General features: G+C 42.9%; 1 protein-coding gene across 1 annotated transcript in view; it reads left to right on the forward strand.

The window, feature by feature from the left end:
* The window catches only part of TK2 (thymidine kinase 2), a 26,378-nt gene extending 4,246 nt beyond the window's left edge, over window positions 1-22,132 (forward strand). Inside the window, exons 4-10 of the mRNA XM_026652678.2 lie at window positions 1,632-1,685; window positions 3,753-3,842; window positions 6,095-6,168; window positions 18,382-18,470; window positions 18,911-18,990; window positions 20,975-21,055; window positions 21,495-22,132. Coding sequence (XP_026508463.1) covers window positions 1,632-1,685; window positions 3,753-3,842; window positions 6,095-6,168; window positions 18,382-18,470; window positions 18,911-18,990; window positions 20,975-21,055; window positions 21,495-21,593 — 567 coding nt within the window. The 3' untranslated portion in view covers window positions 21,594-22,132. The remainder of the gene's footprint in view (window positions 1-1,631; window positions 1,686-3,752; window positions 3,843-6,094; window positions 6,169-18,381; window positions 18,471-18,910; window positions 18,991-20,974; window positions 21,056-21,494) is intronic.
* Window positions 22,133-23,510: the final 1,378 nt, after the last annotated feature.

Consider the following 23,510-nt stretch of genomic DNA (forward strand, 5'->3'; position numbering starts at 1 on the left):
GTAAATGCCCACTTCATAAGATGCTGATGAAGTGGGCATTTACCCACGAAAGCTTATGCTCCAATACTTCTGTTAGTTTTAAAGGTGCCACAGGACCCTCTGTTGCTTTTTACAGATTCAGACTATAACACGGCTACCCCTCAGGGGTCGGCAATGTTCGGCACGCGGCTCGCCAGGGTAAGCACCCTGGCGGGCCGGGCCGGTTTTATTTACCTGCTGACGCGGCAGGTTCGGCCGATCGCGGCCCCCACTGGCCGCGGTTCGCCGTCCCGGGCCAATGGGGGCGGCGAGAAGCCGCGGCCAGCACATCGTGCTTACCCTGGCGAGCCGCGTACCGAATGTTGCCGACCCCTGGTATATTCTGTAGATCAAATGTTGTCCCTCATTAAGCTAACAATAGTCAATAGAACTACCATTTTTATTCACTGTGTTTTAAAAAATCTTAAATGGATCTCATAATAAGCAAAGTCGGAGACAATTCACGTAATGAAGCTAAAAGGTATTAGTCCCATATAACTAAAATAATTCAGGTAAAGATATGCTGGTTAGTTGCGAAAAATACATTTGTATAATTCCTTTTTGGAAGTTTGTCAAACAAACATGAGATTTGATCCCATATTCCATAGGCAAAATGCTTTTGGATGAGGAAAAGACAAACCTATTGTTAATACTGTAATTGCTTTAACCAAAACAAATTCAGAATAAACTTCAGGAAGCATTTATTTATGTGTACATAAAATCTTAAAGGTGTTGATAGATCTGCTAAGAAGAATATTAATACAAAAATCTAGGATTCTTCATAGGGATACTTAGTATTAAGAGGGTCCTTTGTAATTTAAAAGGAATGAATTGAGTTGAATAACTAGCCAGTAGCCCAAAATGTTTTTTTAAATATGTATACAGTGCAAAAATTTAGAAAGTTAAATGCATGTAGTTTAGCTAGCTAATCTCAAACTCACACTAAGATCTTAAAAGTCCTTTATGCCCTGATCATGTAGTTTGGTGGATCCTCATGCCCACATGGAGACCCCCCTGGAGACTCTTGTGGTTTTAGCTACTTAGGGCAGAATAGACCTTCTTTTTCTGTCTAATTTTGATTATTATTAAAGTTCTAACTGCATTTCTTTTTGATCCACAGAAATAAAATGAGAGTTATGTATAATGGCATATTGATCTTCAGCTTTTATTCCTTTGCCATTCTGTTTTGTCCTATGGGAATTTAATTTGTGAGCAGATCTTTCGCATGAAATACCCTCTACATTCAGCTGTCAGTTCTTCTCTCTTTACACTGTTACTGATAAATGACAGCCTTCTACGTGGGATTAGTCAGCCATTGCTTTGTTTTGGTGGGCTGATAAAAATAATAATAATGATAATAATAAAACTACCAACCATCACATTTTGTAATTAAATGCATCTTTTTCATTTTTATAATCGCTCTTAAATATTACATTGTGTATTTCATTAAATCAGTCCTTTTTAAAAAAAAAAAAGGGATAGATCCTCCAGTACAGACACTTTATTATTCAAGACCATTTTTATAAATGAATATGTTGATACATTCAGATAAATAAAATAAAAAAATTGAAATTGCTTGTGTTACATGGAATGAATGTCATTTTTTAATTAAGGTTTTGACGGAACCTGTGCCTAAGTGGAGGAATGTACGTGGTCACAATCTTCTGGTAAGTGGCAGGAACTAATCCTGTGATTTATGTTCTGTTAAAAATATGGACCCTGAGGTTCTCAAAGTCCTGTGTGAAGGTTTAGATGCATTGAAGTCCCTAGCAAGGATATGGTCACAATCTTATGTAACTGAACATGAATATCATGATGGTGATTGTTTTTTTTTCTCTTATTGAGGAATGGGCATTAAACCTATTGTGTGCAAAATGTAGTCCTGGGAAGGACTTGGGCTCCGATCTTGAAAGCAGCTCCATGCTGATGGCCACTGCACCCACAGTGAGCCACATTTTGAAATCAGTGAGCTCTGTGCAGGCATAAAGGTCTGTCTGCATGGAGCAGGTTGCAGGATTGGAGTCTTAAAGTGATCTCAGAGACACAATGGGTCTGTTACTGCCTGGCAGTGAGTTCTTTAGTTCATAAACAAACTAAGGCTAGGACAGCTCTTTCAAATGCTCAAAGCAGGCAGGAAAGTGTTTTTTAATACTAAACAATACAGTACAGGTAGAGTGTGTGTAGTAAGGTGAAAGGAGTTGGATTTGGCAGTCAGGGAGTGCCTTGTGACTGCTGAGACAATGTCCTGCAAGATGTTGAGTGCCTTCATTGACTATGGGGAGAGTTCAGGGTCATCCTCACCTCACAGAATCAGACACTTTTAATGCAGTGATGCAGCACCGTCAGAGACTCCACCCTCTGATAAATAGCATTATTACCCAGAGCGGGGGTGTGTGTGTGTGTGTGTGTGTCTGTCAGAAATACAAGTAAATGAATAAATTTCCCTTCCAGCCTAAATTGCACAAACAACCTGTTCAAAGTACTTGCACTTTTGTACTCACAATATGCATTTTGGCTCCATTACTAGTAGCAGTGTGTCCTGAGGAAATCAAATTCCCTTGGGTGGAGGTTACTGATGCTCCGCTTTCTGTTTTTCCATTGGCAGTGTAGCAGGGGGATGCCCCGCTTCATGCCTTGTTGTCACCAACATCTTCAGCAGTAGACCACCTGCCTCACAGCTCTCTTTGAGGTGGGGGGAGAGGCCAAGTCTGTGTCCGCAGGCAATTCAGATCACTTTAAACCCTGATGTTTGCTATTAAGCCGTTTTGCAAACCAACACTTGATCCTAAAAACTCCCTTTTTACTATAAAGTGTTATTCTTTGGGTTTATGGTACAGGCTGATATTTACTGGTGTAAAGAATTGAAGCGGGGTGGGAGTCCTGGAGATTAGAGAAATGCTTTGCGGGGGGGCCACAGCTGGGCTCTGCGGCATAGGCGCCGACTCCATGGGTGCTCCGGGGTTGGAGCACCCACAGGGAAAAATTGGTGGTGCTCTGCACCCACCGACAGCCAAGCTCCCCGCCCCAGCTCCCCTTCCCTCCCCTCCCCTTCCATTCGCCTCCTCCCCTGAGTGCGCCGCATCCCTGCTTCTCCTCCCAGTGCTTGCTGCTGCAAAACAGCTGTTTTGCGGTGTAACAAGCTGTGGGAGGGAGGCGGGGAAGGGGCAGGGATTTGGGGAAGGAGTCCAATAGGGGCAGGGAGGGGGCAGAGTTGGGGCGGGGACTTTGGGGAAGGGGTTGGAATGGGGACAGGATGGGGCAGAGGGGAGTGGGGCAGGAGTGGAGTCGGGGCAGGGGCAGGGCCGTGGGGGGTGTTGAGCACCCACCGGCGCCAGGAGAAGTTGGCGCCTACGTTCTGTGGGGGAGGGGTTGTTGGTATCTGGTCCCCTGGCATACATACTTGCTGACAGACATACTTGCTGACAGGTATTTTGAAATAAATTTCCAAAATAATTGAAACTGGTGTGATTATTTAGTGTTATTTTGACAAATAAAATTTGCAGAATTTTAAAATATTGTGCACAGAAATTTTAATGTTTTGGCGCAGAATTTTTAATGTTTTGACGCAGAATGCCCCCAGGAGTAATAATGCTGGTGTCTGCTACCTTAATGCCATTATTTCGGTAACTCTGAGCAGGTATAAAATATATAGCTTAGCTTTATTTGTTACTAATTGGTATAGTCAAAGTGGTTTTATTTCTCTCTCACTCTTCTGCCCCCATCCCCAACACCAGGGCTTAATGTATCAAGATTCATCACGGTGGGGGATAACGTTGCAGACATACATACAGCTTACCATGTTGGATCAGCATACCAGGCCAATGGTAATTTTAAAGATATTTTTTTCTTTTAATCTGAAGCAGAGATATTAAGATGCATTTATCGATCAAAATAATTTGATAACCCTGCATCCAGAAGATAAGACCCTAGGTTGACTTTCATTCTGTGTTCCTAAGCTAGTAGGAATTTCCATGTGAAAAGACAACACTGATATATTCAAGTCAATGCTCAGTGAGGGCTGGGGCATCTACCTCCTATATTTACATGTGTTTCATTCCCATATCCAGTATTGCTTACTGTTAAATGTTGGCCCATGTGTTGGTCATCTCTCAGTTTGATTGTTATCTTTGCCTTTTTATTTATTTTTTGGGGTATGTGAATTGTTGGAACCTCAAACTCTGGGTTCACATATGGTAATCTTAAATGTGAATATTCAAAATTATACCTGTATCCTGGCTGGCATGTAAAGAGGGAAACAGGATATGATTGGTAGCTTCAATGAAAAGATGCTGAGACACTAGTCTCCTAAAATGAGCAGACAGTAGCCTTTTATAATGGCCATGTCCCTAGTCTGGATTAAAGCAGTAACAGAACATACCAGATTGTGGCTGCTTTTGCACAGATACACAGGGAAGAGAGGTCACAGGGAGACCTTTCTCCATCTTGTGCATTAATGAAGGAGGCAGCCAGCACATTGGTCTTGTGCTAAGTGAGTATGAGGGAGGTGGGTTAGTGTGGCCAGAGGCACTCCACAGGGAGCATGGCTGGGTGGGGTGAAATCCACATCCCAATCTCCTCTGCACCTGTTAACAGTGAGCACTGGGAGAGTGCATGCTTCACCCATTTAGAGGGTGTCATCATTTCCACTTCTGAGCATGTTCCCTCCCCATCCTCAGGTGTTTCCTCAGTCTGTTTCTGTGTTCCATGGGCAAAATGCCTTCCACTTCTACCCCTCTGTGCCCCATGCCCTGTAGCACTGCTCTGGCTCTCTCAGCCACAGAAGAGTCCCATGTGTTGTCCAGCTTCAGGGTGGGTGGAACTTTTCTCTCTCTCTCAATCTTCCCTGTAGATATAGAGGAGGCTAAAGAGGCAGGGAGCCTTCCAGAGCTCTGTCTTGCAAAGCACCTTGAAAAGTGCTCCATGCACCATCACTTCTGTGAAAGTTGTGAGATGAAAGAGCTGCCATGCAAAGGAGCATATTGAGTAGCAGACAACTGGGGGTGCTCAGTACCCAGAAGGCCTTTTTAGTTCCTTTGTATTTCCTAGCACAGCTGTGGAAAAAACCCAAAAGGTTTGGATGTGTTTGAAAGTGCAGAGAGTTCTTTTGTTTGATTTGCAAAATGTTAAAAGTCCCAGTGTCTCTTAAGAGCTCATTAAAAGCTCCCAAGAATTCCCCTGCATTCTAATCTGTACTCTGCTGCCAGTTCCTGTGTCAACCTTGCAGTAGCAATTGTGACTATGTGACCATTAACTCTGTGCAGAATAGCTGATTGGAAAGAACTCCTCAAGCACCACCTGATTCTTTAGAGACCAGGGAGAAAAGCTTAAACAGTGGCAGGAAATCATCACTCACCAAAATTGAAGCCCATTTGGGTGGTAGATCAGATGAAGCTGAGATACTCTACCAATTACAGTGACTGCTTTGGCCCCCGTGAAGGAGGAGTAGCACACTTGAGACAATTCTAAAATCCTGTTTTCTTTCTATAGTGTCTCTGATAAGTGCCCTATGTAATAAGCTCAGTAACATATCGGAGGAGGGCACCACTTCAGGCAGTGACAGTTCCCATTGCTCTGCACATTCTAATGGACTGCAGTTTTCTAGTCAAGTATCTAGTGATTAACTTCTTGGTATTGGTGGGTTTGGGTGCTCCTGCAGTCAGCTTTCAGACATCTTCCATAAGTCTAGTGTGTCAGGAAACTCCTGGTTCTGGAATCCCAGGTTTATATACATAATGTGGGTTTTAGCCCATGAAAGCTTGTGCCCAAATAAATTTGTTAGTCTCTCAGGTGCCACAAGTACTCCTCGTTCTTTTTGCTGATACAGACTAACACTGCTACCACTCTGAAACCTGTCAGAAATGTTTCCTGAGTAAGAGTAATTTTTTCTCTCTGCCCAAACAATTAGTCTGTGTTACAATCAGCATAGTTTAGTAGGAGTTTAATAATGTAGTGACCATGAAGAAGATTAATAAAAAATGGAGGTAAAAGGACATGCTATGCAGCATTAGGGGGTGAAAGAAACGAAGAACATTGGAAAATGTAAAACTAGTGAATGGCGGCTGTTTTTATCTTGTAGATTTCCCCGCTAAGAATGATGGAGAGGTCAATTCACAGTGCAAAACACATTTTTGTAGAAAACTTATATCGAAGGTACAGTACATGGTTTACTACTTTAGCGTCTTTTTTAACTGTAGAGTTTTTTAAATAAACTGATCATCTTAGTTTTCTATGATAATTTGCATTTCAGTAATCCATGAAACCTGTAGAAGTGTATTAGAGAGCTAGTGGTTCCTTACTCAGTCAATGCTGCCGTATATATCCAAACACACACATACACATTCAATCCAATCTTCTCTTGGCTGAAACAAAATAGCTGTTTAGTAGTATTCAGAAAGATACACTACAATTTAGGACAGGACACGAAGAATAAAACTATAGGCAATTGGAACAGGGAAATTAAGTAGATACAATGTACGTTAATTACACAAACTAGATTTGGCCAGGGTCTGGAGAGGGGTAGAGTTAGGGAACAGGGAGCAGGGGGCAGTTGGATGGGGCGGAGGTTCTGGGGGTGGGGAGCGGTCAGGGGACGGGGAATGAGGGGGTTGGATAGGCGTGGGAGTCCCGGGGGGTCTGTCGGGGCGAGGGTGTGGATAGGCGTGGGGGCAGTCAGGGGACAGAGAGCAGGGGGGGTTAAATAGAGGGTGGGGTCCCAGGGTGGTGGTTAGGGGACAAGGAGCAGGGGGGGTTGGATGGGTTGGGGGTTCTGAGGGGGGCAGTTGGGGGCGGGAAGTGGGAGGGGGCAGATGGGGGCGGGGGCCAGGCTGTTTGGGGAGGCACAGCCTTCCCTACACGGCCCTCCATACAGTTTTGCAACCCCGATGTGGCCCTCAGGCAATAAGTTTGCCCACCCCTGTTCTAGATAATACTTAGTCCTTCCTTGAGTGCAGGGGACTATGACCTCTTGAGGTCCCTTCCAATTCTATGATTCTATGCTGGCTTTTTAATATATTTGAAACAATCTGTAATGGGTTATAATTTGTGAAACCTCAGACTGGTTATAGGAAAAATGTTTCTTGCCCAAATCTGTGGGAAAAACAGCTGCTTGCCAGTAGATCCACAAGATGGCATCCATGCTACACAAGCTCTTCAATTGTGTTTGTTACTGAGTTACTTTGAATGTTTACGTAAGTGCTAAGCTAAGATGTAAGGCATGTAAAAACAGTGGAAAATAGTAAGAGTCACTGTTTATCATAGTCTGTATTCGGAAGACTATACTTAGTTATTTTTCTTTCTTTTAAGCTATTGATTTGCTTTTTTCATATTGGACCAAATGCTTGTGTCATAAGGATTGAAAATCTTGCCTACTGCTAAAAGGCTAAGTATAACGTGCAATGACTTATTTCTTGACTTTGTAACTTATTTTCTACAGGCAGCTATGGCTCTTGGCATTTCTGTTTTTGTGTCTTTTTTAGTGTTGGGGATCAGGTATTTACTTTGTGCCTCATTACAACAAACTGCAAAATTGGTTGCAAATTAAACAAACAAGAGTCAGAGTCTGTGAATGGATATTTAGGTGTTTGGGAAATGAACTCCTAGAATATGAAAAAGGAGACATGACAGGTGAGGTAGAGGGACAAAAAGTGATTGCTCTTTTATAATTAATAGATGTGGTTTGACAGTTAATAGATGACGTTATATGTAGTTTAGGACCTACTTTGGATTTCCTAAAATGGGGCATGTTGTAACCACAGGCAATCTTATTGCTTAGTGCATATGTGATTATGACTAAGGAAATTTTTGTATTACATACCCAGTGTAACTAGTCTGCAACTCTAAGATGCACCAAGATGTGTATTTCTGTTTTCTTGTAGAATCCTAGAATTATAGGGCTGGCCTTAAGAGGTCATTTAGTCCCTCCCCCCTCACTGAGGCAAGATTATAAAACACTTCAGAGGGGGATAAGCCTGAGGCATGAAACCAAAGCCCTGATGATTTTAAACCATCTGAGATGTGCAGTAGTTGCACTGAAATTGCTACCACAAAATAGTTTCTTCCCTACAAATATCAAGAAAATAAAGCTATGCATTGACCTGACATAGGTATGTTACTTACCAAGTTTGCATGGCAATCATATTGCTTATTCTGGGTCTTGATAAGAGGAGATTTTCAGAGGCATCAGTGGGAGTTAGACACATAACTGCCATCATTACCTTGAAAATCTTCCCCACACTAAATAGGTATTGCTACTGTTATGGTTCTGAGACATGGGGAATATTAATTCTATAAGCATTCTCTATTTACATGTGTGACAACAGGGGACTCTTTGCCAAGAGGTCACTGTCTTAATAAACCACTCTCACCTCAGACCTGACAAACTCCTTACACCGAACACATATTTTGCAAGGTATTTATCCAAAAGGGCTATCATGTGAGGTGTCTGCAAAAAGCTCATAACTTGTCAAGACTCATAATCATTGCGAGATGTATGCACAGGTAATATTTAAAAACCAGTGTGTTTATACTGAAAGTATGCTTTATGGACCTGGAGTAGAAATTAAACACCAAGAGATGATGGGCCTCAGGGATGGCTCGTTCAAGCAATCCCTAATCAGCTGGGAAGGTGATGAAAATCTCAATTGACCAGCCTTGCTCCCTCCCAAAACTATCCATGCAAAACCATCAGCGGCACCATAGAATCATAGGACTGGAAGGGACCTCGAGAGGTCATCTAGTCCAGTCCCCTGGACTTATGGCAGGACTAAGTGTTATCAAGACCAGGGGAGGGCAAACTACGGGCTGGATCTGGCCCATCAGGGCTTTCAATCCGGCCCGCGGGATTGCCAACCCCATGGCGCAGTGGGGCTAAGGCAGGTTCCCTGCCTGCCCTGGCCCCACCCCACTCCCGGGAGTGGCCGGCACCATGCCCCTGCAGCCCCTGGGAGAAGGGAGGGGGGCAGAGGGCTCTGTGCACTGCCCTTGCCTGCAGGCACCGCCCCCCGCAACTCCCATTGGCCAGGAATGGGGAACCGTGGCCAATGGGAGCTTTGGGGGTGGTACCCGCAGGCGAGGGCAGTGCGCGGCGGAGCAGCCTAGCCTGCCCCACTCCACCCCACCCCCAGGAGCCACTGCCGGACATGCTGGCCACTTCCGGGAACGACGCGGTGCCAGGGCAGGCAGGGAGCCTGCCTTAGCCCCACTGTGCGCTGCTGCCACCTTGGAGCTGTTCCAGGTAAGCGGCGCTGGGCCGGAGCCCGCACCCCACTCCCCTGCCGCACCCCTCCTGCACCCCAACCCCCTGCTCTGAGCCCCCTCCCATACTCTGCACCCCAACCCCCTGTCCTGAGCCCCCTCCTGCACCCCAACCCCTTGCCCCAGCCCTACATTCATGGCCCTGCATACAATATCCCCACCCAGATGTGGCCCTCGGGCCAAAAAGTTTGCCCACCCGATCTAGACCATTCCTGTCAGGTGTTTGTCTAACCTGCTCTTAAAATTCTCCAATGATGGAGATTCCACAACCTCCCTAGGCAATCAAACAATCCAAACCTCTCAGAGGTGAAAAAGGAACTTTACACTAGACAGAGTTTCATCCTGGCTGTGTACGAAACAAAACACTGTTTTCAGAATCACAGAGTGTAGAAGACATTCTGGATGCACTGAACGAGGAGAACCCCTGGCGGAGGTGGGTGCTTTCATGAACGATTTGGATCCTGGTTATTGAGAAACCAGCCAGCTCTGCAATAGACTGAACTTGGGGGGTGGGAAATCTACTTTATTAGATAGGAAAGGTAACTATTGATAAGTATAGGCCCAGGTTCACGGTCCATGATTTTATTTTGTACTGTAATCACCTGTTTCCACCACACTCTTGGTTCTAGTTAAATCTTTATTCTTCCTTAAGTAAACCTCCTTTTGTTTTATTATAAGTGCTGTGTGGGTAATAGGGGTGGTGGTTTAAGGAAGAACCAGTAAAATAGGGTCGACTGCACCTTTGTGTGCAGAGGATCTGGAAATTGTGCGAATAGCCAGTGTCAGGGACTGGATGTCATGGGAGAACAATTCAAAGGGACTCTGGGATTGCGGTGGAGCTGTTAACTTGCAAGGGGACGTTAGGGCTGGCATAAGCCCAGAGAGCAGTGCTTGAGTGGCTGAAGGGCTGATGGTGTCTGTGAGCTGCCACCCAGCTACCACAAGGAAGACTCCCTCTCACTGGAGGCGGGGGTAACAAGGTGGCTCGCAGGCTTGGGTAGCCCAAGGGACTGTCACTTCATAATGCTGAGAGTTTAGTGGCATGTGAGCATGCGTGTGAAGAGAGACTGTTCTTGCACTGGTGAACCTGGTGTACTGGTGTGATATTGAAGTACAGTACAGACCCGTTTATGCGCGGATGTCAGGAGTCAAGCCATCACAACCGCGTGTTAAAGGACCGCGGGTTGAGGGCCATGCTGAAATACCTTAAAATATCTATATATACATGTATAATTATCTAGGATTACATACGTATTCACAGCGTCCCAAATACTGCAGGCCTATCTGTTAACGGTGCTTTGTAAGAATATAAATTCAAATGTCTAATCTAATAAAACCATTATTATTACTACACGGGGTGAAAGTAACTCAGGACACTTACCGGTATGGGGTGGGGGCCGCTCTGGTCTCTGGAAGGGGCGGGGGCTCAGGCGGAACGGGTGGGGCTAGGGGGTCAGCATTGCCCTTCCGGACTGCCTGGTCTGTGCCGCCTGGGGTTCCCGTGGCGATTTAAAGGGCCCGGGGCTCTGGACAGCGCTGCTGCGGTAGCGGTGTCCGGAGCCCCGGGCCCTTTTAAATTGCTGGCCTTGGGGCAGCTGCTCCCTTTGCTGCCCCCCCCCGCCCGTCGGCGGCCGAGGGGGGGCAAAAGGGGCAGGGACCTTAAAACGCTACAGGGTCCTTTGCTGCGGCAGCGCTTTAACGTTGCTGCCCCACCCCTGTCGGCGGTAAAGATGTACAACACGTTTCCGCTCCGCACTTCCTGTCGTTTTCTATGTCAGTGAGTTAGTGAGCAAATCTGTAGCCCTACATAGCAAGTTCCTGTACCGCATGCTAACGAGTCTTGCGTGTTAAATAGGTAGCACTGGGAGGCATGGCGCTACCGCGTGTTAAGTGGATTCGTGCGTAAATGGGTCTGTACTGTATATTCTGTCTTTATTTCTTCCTGAAACCTTGTTCTCTGTTAATTCCTTCCCAGGGAGTAACTAAATTACTTCTTGAAGACCCATTCTACAAAGATATAATGACAATATCTTACGTTTATTAGATAGCACCTTTTCATCCAGAAAGATCCTCAGTTACTGTATAGCTCACCGCAATCTGGAAATGCAGCCACTTCTAGTGGAGGGTGGTAGCTAACTGCTGCATAGCACACTGCACAACGATGCAGAGAAGATTTTTGTTTGTTTTGTTCTAAGACTTTCGTTTATTTTAATGCTTTTAAGACCAGTGGTTTGTCCATTCTCCTTGCCCCATCTTGTGTGGCATGTGAACTCATTTTTTGGTGCAGTGGCATTAGCCAGAGATGTGAAGCAGAATTCCGACTCATGTTCAGTAGATAAACAATAAGCAATACACTAAATCAGGGGTAGGCAACCTATGGCATGCATGCCAAAGGCGGCACATGAGCTGATTTTCAGTGGCACTCTCACTGCCCGGTTCCTGGCCACTGGTCCAGGGGGCTCTGCATTTTAATTTAATTTTAAATGAAGCTTCTTAAACATTTTAAAAACGTTATTTACTTTACATACAACAATAGTTTAGTTATATATTATAGACATAGAAAGAGACCTTCTAAAAACATTAAAATGTATTACTGGCACACAAAACCTTAAATTAGAGTGAATAAATGAAGACTCGGCACACCACTTCTGAAAGGTTGTCGACCCCTGCACTAGATAACCTGGAAGAGAGAGTTCTGAGGGTTGTTCTGTATTGATTAGCTCTGAGAGTCATGACCTGCGTGTTGCACTGAGATATATACATTATTGTACTAGCTAGAATGAAGTCCTTGCTGTGGAAGCTTTTATCACAATTCTAGATCGTTTAATGGAGAGCTTGAGCTGTGTGTTGTTAGCAGTATGGCTACTTTCATTGGTTGCCTGAAGGTATAAAACAAATTGCTTTTCAATAATGCAGTGTGGGGTACGTGATTGGAAGTTGGCCCTTGTTCTTTATCTGCATTGATGAGTTATGCTGTAGTTTCAGTTAATGGGGGTCCTTTCAACCTCTGTATGAGAGTTAGTGAGATTAAAGAAAATCATTGAACTTTTGGAATTTGTAAAGCTCCATCTTAACTGGTCTGGAGTGTAACCATTTACTTAACTAATAGTCTTCATAAAGAAGTATACCTCATTTTCCAAGTGGGAGCCAAAGGAACAATTTCTTCTGCCTTTAGCTACTCCCTGGGGGATTCTCATATTCAGGTCAGATCCTTATCCCTAGGCAAGTCATAAATCAGCTGTCATAAGTAAACCGACCAAGGGCCATAAAGGGAATCCAACAGTAGTTGCCAATGGTATATCAACAGAATCTGTAATGAGCTTCCAAAAAACCAGACCAACTGGAGTGACATCTTCAGGTTCAGGCTGCTGGAATTTTACTGAGAGGTCCGGATCCAAGCTATTCAACTAACCTTTCCAGCAAAGATTGTTTACCTAGTATAAAAACTGGATGGCAGAAGAGGAGTCTTAGTTTAATATCAGTGCAAGGGGATATTTATTTAAGGGGTTTGCTATCAATTACAAGAAACGTGCATTTTTGTTAAAAACTGTGTTTAAAAAAGGGGACCTTGAATGTTTTGAAATAAAGATCCAGGCTGCTCAGAGGTGGATAGGCATTCTGTATAAGAACAGAGTTTAGACCAGGGGTCGGCAACGTTTGGCACGCGGCTCGCCAGGGTAAGCACCCTAGCGGGCCGGGCCAGTTTATTTACCTGCTGACATGGCAGGTTCAGCCGATCGCAGCCCCCACTCACCGCGGTTCGCCGTCCCGGGCCAATGGGGGCGGCGGGAAGCGGTGCGGGCGAGCGATGTGCTGGCCATGGCTTCCCGCCGCCCGCATTGGCCCGGGACGGCGAACCGCGGCCAGTGGGGGCCGCGATCGGCCGAACCTGCCGCGTCAGCAGGTAAATAAAACTGGCCCGGCCCGCCAGGGTGCTTACCCTGGCGAGCCGCGTGCCGAACGTTGCCGACCCCTGGGTTAGACTTTGCTTATAGAAACAGGGTATAGTATGAGTTCCTGACTCAAAGCCATGGAGCAAGCGGAGGTCCATACCTCTAATCTAAACATAATTCCTTCCTTTTCTCATTGTTAGAGCAAGGGACTGGGAGATAAAAAATTCCGGGTGCTGTTCCCAGTGGTGCCATTGATCCAGGTGTGGGCTTTCAAAGTCACTTTAACTCTCGGTGCTTCAGCACTCCTGTCAGCAAAAAACTGAAGAATATTTACAGGGATGTTGCAAGGCTCCATTCATTTGCATTTGCCATGAGATTCTATGATGAAAGCCACCACAGAAATGCAAATGATTCTGCATTCTTATCATTATAACAACTCTATATTTAGTATTGAAATAGAAGCATGTATTTGGTTTTTAGCAATTTTAGACATATGCATTTGAATGTGTATGATTTTTATGATTAAATCATAATTAAGTTAATTTTTCCATTTGAAATCAGATTAGTAGTTGGGTTAGGAAGTTGCTCCCATTCCTATATAACCTTGGCAATGAGAACTTTTACTTTGGAAGAGTCATGTCCTCGTCAGCAAGATTTCAGTTGAGATAGAGGGACTTCTGCTTTGATTCTTACACATGACCTTTATTTTCCATGAGCCTGTTCCAGATGCTCATGCAAAGTATTCCCATTGATTTCAGTGGCACTGCTCACATAAGCACAGACTGCCTGCACATGAGAGATTTTCAGGATTGGCTCCCAATTGCAATATATATTTAATTCTGGGTTTTGTTGTTGTTTTTGTTTTGTACTTCCATTTCTATCCAGCCTTGCCACTCCTCCTTTTCTCATATGTCTTGGGGGAAAAGTGGCAGAATCAACCTTGGTTTGTTTGTTTTTCCCTTGGCTTGTGCAGTTAAAATATAAAATCATTATGGATGGTGACACGGAAAAACATTTGCTAGTTACGGGTATTTGAAAAACAACAGTTGTTTGTTCACAATGAATTGTTACCCTTCCCTTTGTCTTTCTCCAAATTGTGGAGGCAAGCTGTTAATTTGGATGGCAGACAAGGAATGGGGGTAGTATAATTTCTGCAAGCTTTTGCTCTTTTTCTTTCTTAACTCCAATATAGATATTGCAAATATCTTTATATGCTGCTGTCTCCACCCTGGTGACGACCCAAACATGTTGCCAAAAGAATGGCAGCGAAGTCTGTCTCTTTTAAACTCATCTGAAAGCTGCAAATGGTCATAGGTCTACTAGGAGTTCTACACATCAGTACTTCTTGTACTCATTTACATGTTTAATATTTTACTGTTTGTTCTTATCAAGATGATCATTTTGGGATCATCACCATCATCACTCCCATAACCGCATTGGTCGTTGGGGCACCATCATTGATGAGCAATCAGCCAATTGTCTCCACCCCTGACGATTGTGTGTCAGTGCTTGAGTCTCCGCGAAGTCCATTCCTGTCCACTCTTTTATGTTGTCAGTCCATCTCTTCTTCTCTCTACCTCTTCTTCTCTTCCCCTGTACTGTCCCTTGGAGGATGATCTTGGATAGGCCAGATGATCATGTTATATGGCCGTACCACTTCAGCTTGCGCTTCTTCATGGTCTTGATATGACCCAGCGCATTGGGTGATGATGTTGCGGATCTCTTCATTAGTGACGTGGTCAAAGTAGGAGACGCCCAGGATTTTACGGAAGTATCTCATCTCTACTACCTGTATTTTCCGTTCAAGTTTTGCCGTAAGGGTCCATGTCTCACACACATACAGAAAAATGGAGATGACCAATGTGTGCAGCAGTTTCAGTTTGGATTCCAGGAAGATGTTCTTATTCCTCCAAATTGGCTTTAGCTTTGCCACTGCTGCAGTTGTTTGCGCAGTTCTTGCCAGAATTTCTGCCTTTGATCCTTCATCAGTGATGATTGCCCCCAAATACTTGAGCTGTTTCACTGTCTCCAGTTCTTGTCCACTGACAGTGATATGTGAGCTAATTCCGTCATGTTTATTTGTCATCAGCTTGGTTTTCTCTGCACTGATTTCCATGCCGTATTTTGTGGAGGTTTCATCCAATCATTTCACAAGGTTGGCAAGTTCATCTTCGCTGCCTGCCAGGCCATCAGTGTCATCAGTGAACTGAAAATTTGAAATTGTTCGCTCCCCAGTGCTGACTGTGCATATGTTATCTTCTAGGGCATCAGTCATTATGCGCTCCAAGTAGATGTTGAACAGTGTGAGCGAAAGAAGGCAGCCTTGCCGGACTCCCAACAGTGGTGCAAAACCACTCTCCTATTGTGCCATTGATGAGAACTGCACTGCTGGCCTTGGCATACAGTTGTTTAATGGTAAGGAATAAGCTTACGACCAACATTTTACTTCGTCGTGGTTGCGCAGAGAGCTTTGTGCCATACTCTGTCAAACACCTTCTTGAAGTCAACAAAGACGTGGTAGATGTCCTGCTGGTGTTGTAAGTACTTCTCACATAGAACACGAAGGTTGAAAATCTGTTCTGTGGTACTTCTTTCAGCACGAAAGCCAGCCTGTTCTTCAGCGATGATATTCTCCGCTTGTGGCTTCAGTGTGTTCAATATGACTTTCAACATCACTTTGCTGGGATGGCTAATTAAGCTTATGGTCTGGTAATTTTGACACAATTGCAGGTTGCCTTTCTTTGGCAGAGTGATGATTAGTGACTGTGTCCATGTGAAGGGCCAGAACTTGTTGCAGATCTTGTTGAGTGCATCTATTTCTATTTCTCCTCCAAATTTCATCAGTTCGGCTGGGATGTTGTCAATACCTGTAGCCTTTCCATTCTTGAGTGATTTCACAGCTGGCTCCACTTCTTCACGCTGTATTGGAAAGTCATCCTCCTCTGTTGAATCTGGTCTGTCTATAACACTAAGATCCCCATTTGTCTGGTGGTTGTATAGATCAGAGCAGTAGTTTGTCCACCTATTGATGATGTCCCTTTCTTCTGTAAGACTATTCCCTTCTTTGTCTTGAATTGCGTTAGCTTTGGTCCATCTTTCCTTCGTCAGATATTTTACAACCTGGAAGGCTTGTTTGCTATTTTTATTATTGATACACTCTTCAATTTTAGAGCATTGTTTTTCAATCCATATCTCCTTGGCCACCTTCATTCCTTTCTTGGTCTTTCTGCCAATCGCTCTGTATTTATCAGCTCCCTTAGTGCTGTTCTTGTCTCTCTTGAGTTTTCTTCTTCTGTCACACATTTGTAATATTTCATTTGCGACCCAGAGTTTTGTCTTCTTACGGTGTTTCCCAAGGATGTCCATTGCTGCCTCATGAAATTGTTCGTCATTGTTTCTACGTCTTTCTCTAGAGCAAACAGTGGGGCAAATTTTCCGTCAATCATTGCTTGAAATGACTGCAATGTTTCAGTCTCTGAGTCTTTCTAAGTCAAACTTGGTTCTGGTGAACTTTGGCCTGACGATTTTCTTTAGCCGCAGCCAAAAGTTTAGCATTACAAGGTCGTGATCACTTTCAACATCAGTACCGGTGAAGCTCCTTGTTTTAGCTCTGTTAATCCCAGAACAAAATCAGTTTTGCACCACGATGTAGTCAATCTGGCTGTGATGTAGACCGTCAGGTGCATGCCACATTGATTGTCTGGATGCTTTATGTGCTCCTAATGTGTTTGCAAGAACCAGATAGTTATAGCTGGAAAACTCCAGAAGTCTCAATCCTCTTTCATTGGTTACCGCATTACAGAAAGGGCCACAATAAATTTGCCAATCTGCCTGTGCGTCAGTACTCACTTTAGCATTCCAATCTCCCTGTACAATCAGGATATCTTTCTTGTGTACCTTATCAACGATATCTTGGAGCTGATTGTAAAAATCTTCAATTTGCTCATTGTCATAGTCTGTTGTAGAGGCGTAGGCTTGTACCACTGTGACATTAAACAGTACTGCCTTTAGATGGATGGAAATAAGCCTGCTGGATATTGCGGCATTCTAATACTGAATTCTTGATATCTTTATGCACTAGAAATCCTACGTCGTTGACATGTTTGTCCTCTCCACTGTAATAAAGTACATGGCCTTCTTCCGTTAGTGCCTCTCCGAAGTTCTTCTATCTGACCTAAGAGATTTCTAGGAGGTGCCAGGTGTATTGCTCCATTTCGTACGTGAGTTTTTTCAACCTCCCTGTTTGTCTCAGTGTCCTTACATTCCATGTGACTATAGTGATATCATCTCTTCCATGGATTTTCTTTGTTGGGGTTACACCAGTAGTATACTTGTCACGTCCGCCCTGGTGGGAGACGGATGGCGCGGTCATTATTAACCCGGGTTGTGACCAATGCGGTATGGACATGGTTGAATTGCTCATCATATGGTGTGTCTTGGGCAAATTTCTAACCTGGCAGAGCCCATCCCTCCAGGCAGCTCCCTTTTAGTTGCCTCTTATGACATGCAGGAGGAGCAGTGGGCCTATTCTGTCCCCGGACCCACAGGGGATCATTTTGGGATAGTTGTCTATAATATTGCTTATTCTATATGATGGAATGCAGAGCTCAAATTAACCTTCCTGAATATTTCAATAATCCCCTATCCTAATAAATACTTCTCACATGGAAAGTAAAGTGTAATTTACATTATGCCATTATTCTTGCTCTTTCTTTTGGCAACTGTAACAAATTGTCGCTGTTGCTTAGTCAATCAAATGTTCATGGCAGCATGGTGTGCAACAGTTTAAATACATTCATAACAGTCCCACTGTGAAAAATGTTAGAAATATAATTGATGCTGATTTACTGTATCTACAGTATAGATGTTGATGTTGTAACATTTTCCTACTTAGTTCACCAAGTAACTGTGTTTTTGTGAAATAGCATAAAATACTAATTTGTGTTACAAAAACTGTTAAAACTGAGGGTTATATTAGCCAGTATTTAATTTTTAAATGTTTTTCATATGTCTGACCCATGAACGATATTTCTGTATGACTAGAGGCATTATGGGTCTTGAGTTCACTTATGCTGGTGTAAATCGGGAGTAATTCTAGTGAGGTCAAAGGTATACTGGTGCAAATCATTTGAGAGATCAGAATCAGGCCCTCTTGTACACTGTATGATTTTGTAGTAAAAGAGGTAATAAAAAATCATTTTCTTATTGATTGTTGCAGTGGGAGAATGCCAGAAGTGGATTACGTAGTGCTAACTGAATGGTTTGAATGGATCACAAAGAACACTGATGTTTCAGTTGATTTGATAGGTAAAACATGTTCTTCTTTGACACTGGTCCCTTTTTAAATTGAGTATTTTTTATGTATTGTATTATGAAAAAGAAGAAAAAATGTTTTCTTATTTCTATTTCCTGTGTCCTAAATTTCTGTGACATAAGAAATACCTTCTAGTGTACACGTTAAACAGTAGTCATGCCTTTGGAACATTTGGTGCTGTTGTTACATTGCCATACTTCATCTATATATATCCATGACGTTTGGAGGTGGCTACCTTCCTCCGAGAGCAAATCCACTGGTGTCTGATAGATTGACCAGCAGTGGAGCCACTGTGGACGTTTGTGGCTGATATCCATGTCAGAAATGCCTAGCACAGATTGCTTTTCTGTTGGTTGTGGAGGAGATTTCTGCTCTATGTTGCTTTCTAACCTGACCCCTGAAAATAACTATTCCAATGTTTTGTTAATGGCAGTTTATCTACAGACTTCTCCTGAAACTTGTTATGAGAGATTAAAGAACAGATGCAGAGAAGAGGAAAAGATCATTGCTATGGTAAGGAAATCTTCCATCATAGTAGAGCAGAGGCTCAAGATGCCTTTCAGGGCATCACGTGTTTGTATCTTCATAGCTTTTAATCTGTAGCTCCTCTCCCTCTAAATAAAAATTTTGTACTGTAGTCAGTTAATAAAAGTTAGGGTCTTGCCACAATGTAATCCACCTATTTCCACTGATGGGTGCAACTTAGTATTAGGAAGAGTGTGTAGGGTTCATTGTAGCTTTATAGTCTAGTAGAGACAAGTTAATCCTTATTTATTTAAAAATCAAAATAATTTTGGACAGTGACTACCCCAAGTTCTACATGTTTGCAGTTCTGGTAGGTCAGTACAATACAATTCAGTGAACATGGGGAAGAAAAAGAAATTCACCACCAAAATTTTCAAAGGGTGTCCTCCTGCTCTCCTTTTCCGCATGCACTTCTTCAGTATGAGCCCCCGTGCGTGCGGGCAATAGAATTTACATGTGCAAACTTCATCAGCTGTATGCAGAGGTGTTTGGGCTTGAAAAATGCCCTTGCAGGTGTTTGCCTGTGCCCCAAAAGAAGGCACTGTTTGAAAAATCAAGCACGCAGTGATACAGGAACCTAATAAAAATAAGTTGTACAATTAGATTACTACATCTCTTAAACAATAGTTTATGTGAAGGCCCTGCCTCAAACAGGTCTTTTTAAATAAATCCCTAAGCCAGAAATAAATGGGGTAATAGAAGGAATGTGCTGCCTATTATTAAAGTGCCTCTATTGTAAGGTGATTTAGTAAGAGCAGTTGGGTAGGTTGAACATATATGGTGAGATAAAAGCCAAGAGCTAAATCCTGAGCCATGTGAAATGTCCCCTAGGTGAATAAGCCCTAGCTATTATTTTACTACACTGGCTTTGAAGAGACATCATGTGTTGCACTTTGCAGTGTCTTTCTCTGTTACTGAGGAAAAAACCTATAGTGAATGAAAAAGGTTAAGTCCTCTTCATGAAAATCTAATAGCTGCTGACAAGCAAAAATGCTTTTAAAGGACGTGAGTGGAAGTTGAAGAAAATCAACTGGGAATGTAGAAAAAACGTATCCACATAAAAAACAGCTCTGAAGTCAGTGTTCATTTCAGTTTTCCCTTTTGTTCTTTCCTCTTCTGTCTATTCATCTCTGTGTAAGGTTTAAGTCAGACTCCTCCCATGGGAATTAAAACAAAGATCTTGATCCTGCAAGGTGCTGAGAGCTCTCCAGTCCCATTGACTCAGTGGATTAGATCCAGCATAGGTTAAATCCTAACACCAGTGATAAATTGTGGCCATTGCCAGTAGGAAGAAATTCAAAGTTTCCACTTGCCCAGTCTGTGTGGATTCGCCATGAAGTGGCAATGGCATCCAGGAGTGCTGCCAGCTTTTCCGCCGCCCTAGGCGGCGGAAGGTCCTGTCCCGAAATGCTGCCCCCCACAGAGGCAGCGGAAGGTCCCGCTGCCAAAATACCACCGCGATTGCCGCCCCCCAAATCGCAGCGCCCTAGGCGACTGCCTAGGTCGCCTAATGGGTTGCGCTGGCCCTGATGGCATCCCATGGGAATGATGGTGCTAGTGGAGCTTAGATGGTAGACTGGAGCTAGGGGAATAAAAGAAATGCTTCACAGGAATTATTTTAGAGAAGCTCTCTGGCCTGTGCTATACAAGATGTCAGACTAGATGATCACAATGATCCCTTTTGGCCTTAAAGTATCTGACTTCAGTCAAATGAAATGTTGGGTGAAAGTTTCTGATGCACTGTATTCTGTAGTCACAATGCAATGCATAATAAGGACCTGCCTTATTTGTCAAACCATGTCTGAAACCTGGATTTAGTATCAAGTGTTTGATGGTAGCTTTCTTATTTATACACAGTTGGTTGAAGTCATTGACCTCTTAGCTGATTTGGTTTACTTTAAAAAATATAAGTACAGAAACCGCAGTATGTGTTTCACCTCTGTAAACATTTGTTTTGAATGGCTTTTTATAGGAATATTTAGAAGCTATCCATCAGCTCTATGAGGAGTGGCTTATTAAACAAACACTGTTTAAAGTTCCTTCTCCAGTGCTTGTAAGTATATATTTATCAATTGTAACCAGGTAAGCGCGCGCACACACAGAGAAAATTTCAATTCTCAAATGTCACTTTAGTTTTTCTAATATGATTTGGAGAAGAAAAATTTCAAGAAGTGTTCATGACTCTCAATAGGATACAGCTTTAGAGTTTGATCTTGCAAATGACTCTTACTTCATCACCCAAGGGGCTATTTACAGTAGTAAGCATTATGCTTGTCTGTAAGTGTTTGCAGAATCTGACCCATTGCTTGTAAAAACCCATCCCAAACCCTGCACTGAAAACAAATTGACCAAGTGCCTAGGAGTAGTTCATTTTGGGACTTAGTGGTAGTATTTCTTGCTTTTCAAATGCTAGCAAAATGAATGATTTTTGGAAAGAATATACAGATTTTTATAGGGCCTCTTGTTCTAATTTTCATTTTCTTGTTTTCTAGGTGATTCCAGCTGATAATGACATGCAGAAAATGATAGAAAAGTATGAAGAAAATCGGGACCGAATATTAACCCCGTACAATATACAACACTGTCTGTAGAAATCCAGTTTTATGGTCATGCTTTAAAAAACATGTCCAGCAGGGGAATTCTGATCAACATTCCCAACTCTTTTTATGATGTGGTCTCTTGGTTGAGATTTTGTCTTGTAAAGTGTCAATGACTTTAGCTAGGAAAAGGCCACAAACAGGCCATATCCTGTTTACCTTCAGCTTCTTGCACTTTTAAGTTCCAGTGCAGCTTTACTGATCTCAGACTACCTTTGACAGGAAGCTGCTGTATCTCATCTCCCTGCTTCACTTCTGCATTGTATAAATACCTTTCTGATATTGCATTTTCTCATGATAATGTGCTTTCATTCACTCCAAATAGCCCCATATATGTCCTCTCATGTAATTCGAAGGCTGTGAATAAGTCAAGCTTATGTAGTCAGTAAGTGAGCAAATTCAATCCAATTTTGTAACAATTTTCAATGGAAAAGCAATGAAATAACTAATTATGCTACTGTTCTCAACCACCATTTTCACAAAATATCATTAATTGCACTTAAAATAGGAAAACTAAACAGTTCATTTCTTCATTATGGACCTGATTCTAATCTCACTTGCACCAATGTAACTTCATTGGCTTTACTGAAGTCATTTCTGATTTAAATGAGATCAGAATCAAGCCCCAATCCTGCAAATACTTATGCATTTGAATAGTCCTATTGAATTAAATGGAACAACTCAGGTACATAAAGTTACCCAGGCTTTATAAGAATTTGGGGTCTAAGGCTCTCTGGCCCAGATTTTCAGAAGAGTTCAGCATCTAGCCGCTCTCAATGAAATTCTGACTCCAAATTAAAATCTCTTTTGAAAATCTGTCCCTAAAACTTTTTCTATCGTGCCAGAATTTTTCTTATTATGCATTGAAATTGGGTAATAATTCTGATACTGATTATTTGATATCTTAAACTTTTTATTATGTTCTAATAGATGTTTGCCTCATGTGTAAGTTTTTTAAGAACATGTGAGGGGGCGATACATAGGGTCATCTTGATCACCGCTTCTCCTGGCTGCAGACATCAAGAAGAGAGCAGAGAACATCTAGTGAAAGTTAAATTCCCACTTTAATTCTTAAACTTCTCTGTGGTGTTTTTATAGATCACTTATTATTTACCCTCTCGAGTGCTGTCCTCATGTTGGCACTTTTAACGGCGCAGTCTGAGGACTACTTGCACTTTATTTTCTCTTTAAATTGGAAGGGATGATTCTTTGTTTATTCTATAAAAGTTTGGGTTGTTTGAACTGGTGCCAGCAAAATTAAAAATGCTTCCAGGAACACCTCTGCTTAAAACAACATAGCAAAAAAAGCATTTACTTCACTGGGCATGTGTCATAACTGTATAGTCTTAAAACTAGCTCAGTGTTTAGCTCAGCTAAGATGTTTTCGTAAATATGCAGTGATCAGTGTCTATAACGTGTTAGAAACACAGAGGATAGTAACTTTAAAATACAGAATTCTGTTGTGTACGTCATTTGGTTAAGAATAACAACAATCAGATACCACACAAAGGCGTATCTTTAATTTTCATTGTAATCATGTGTAGTTAATTTATAGTTTCATTGTAGTCCTTTATTTATTCAGTTTCTACTTGAATTGGACTGCTGCTAAGAGAGGAGACCCTGTGTCATGGGATCCACTCGCTACTAGGGCGCCTCCTCCTGGCTTCTATGGGGATTAGCTCTTTCCAGGTCCGACATATGTTTGTTTGCATGCCCTGCTGTGTCTCTCTCCCTCTGACTCCAGATACTCTCCCTTCATGGCTTGTTCCTCCAGTCAGGTCACTGTGTTTTCCCATTTCTGGGGTATCAAAGTCATTCCATAGAAGACTGTCTCCAGCAGCCTTCTCCATCACTACCCAGATGGTGCCACTTTCCAGTGGCTGGTGGAGGAACCCAGGCCCACCCTCTACT

The sequence above is a fragment of the Terrapene carolina genome, unplaced genomic scaffold, assembly GCF_002925995.2.
Source record: "Terrapene carolina triunguis isolate 2854851 unplaced genomic scaffold, T_m_triunguis-2.0 Scaffold130, whole genome shotgun sequence".
Taxonomy (NCBI): domain Eukaryota; kingdom Metazoa; phylum Chordata; order Testudines; family Emydidae; genus Terrapene; species Terrapene triunguis.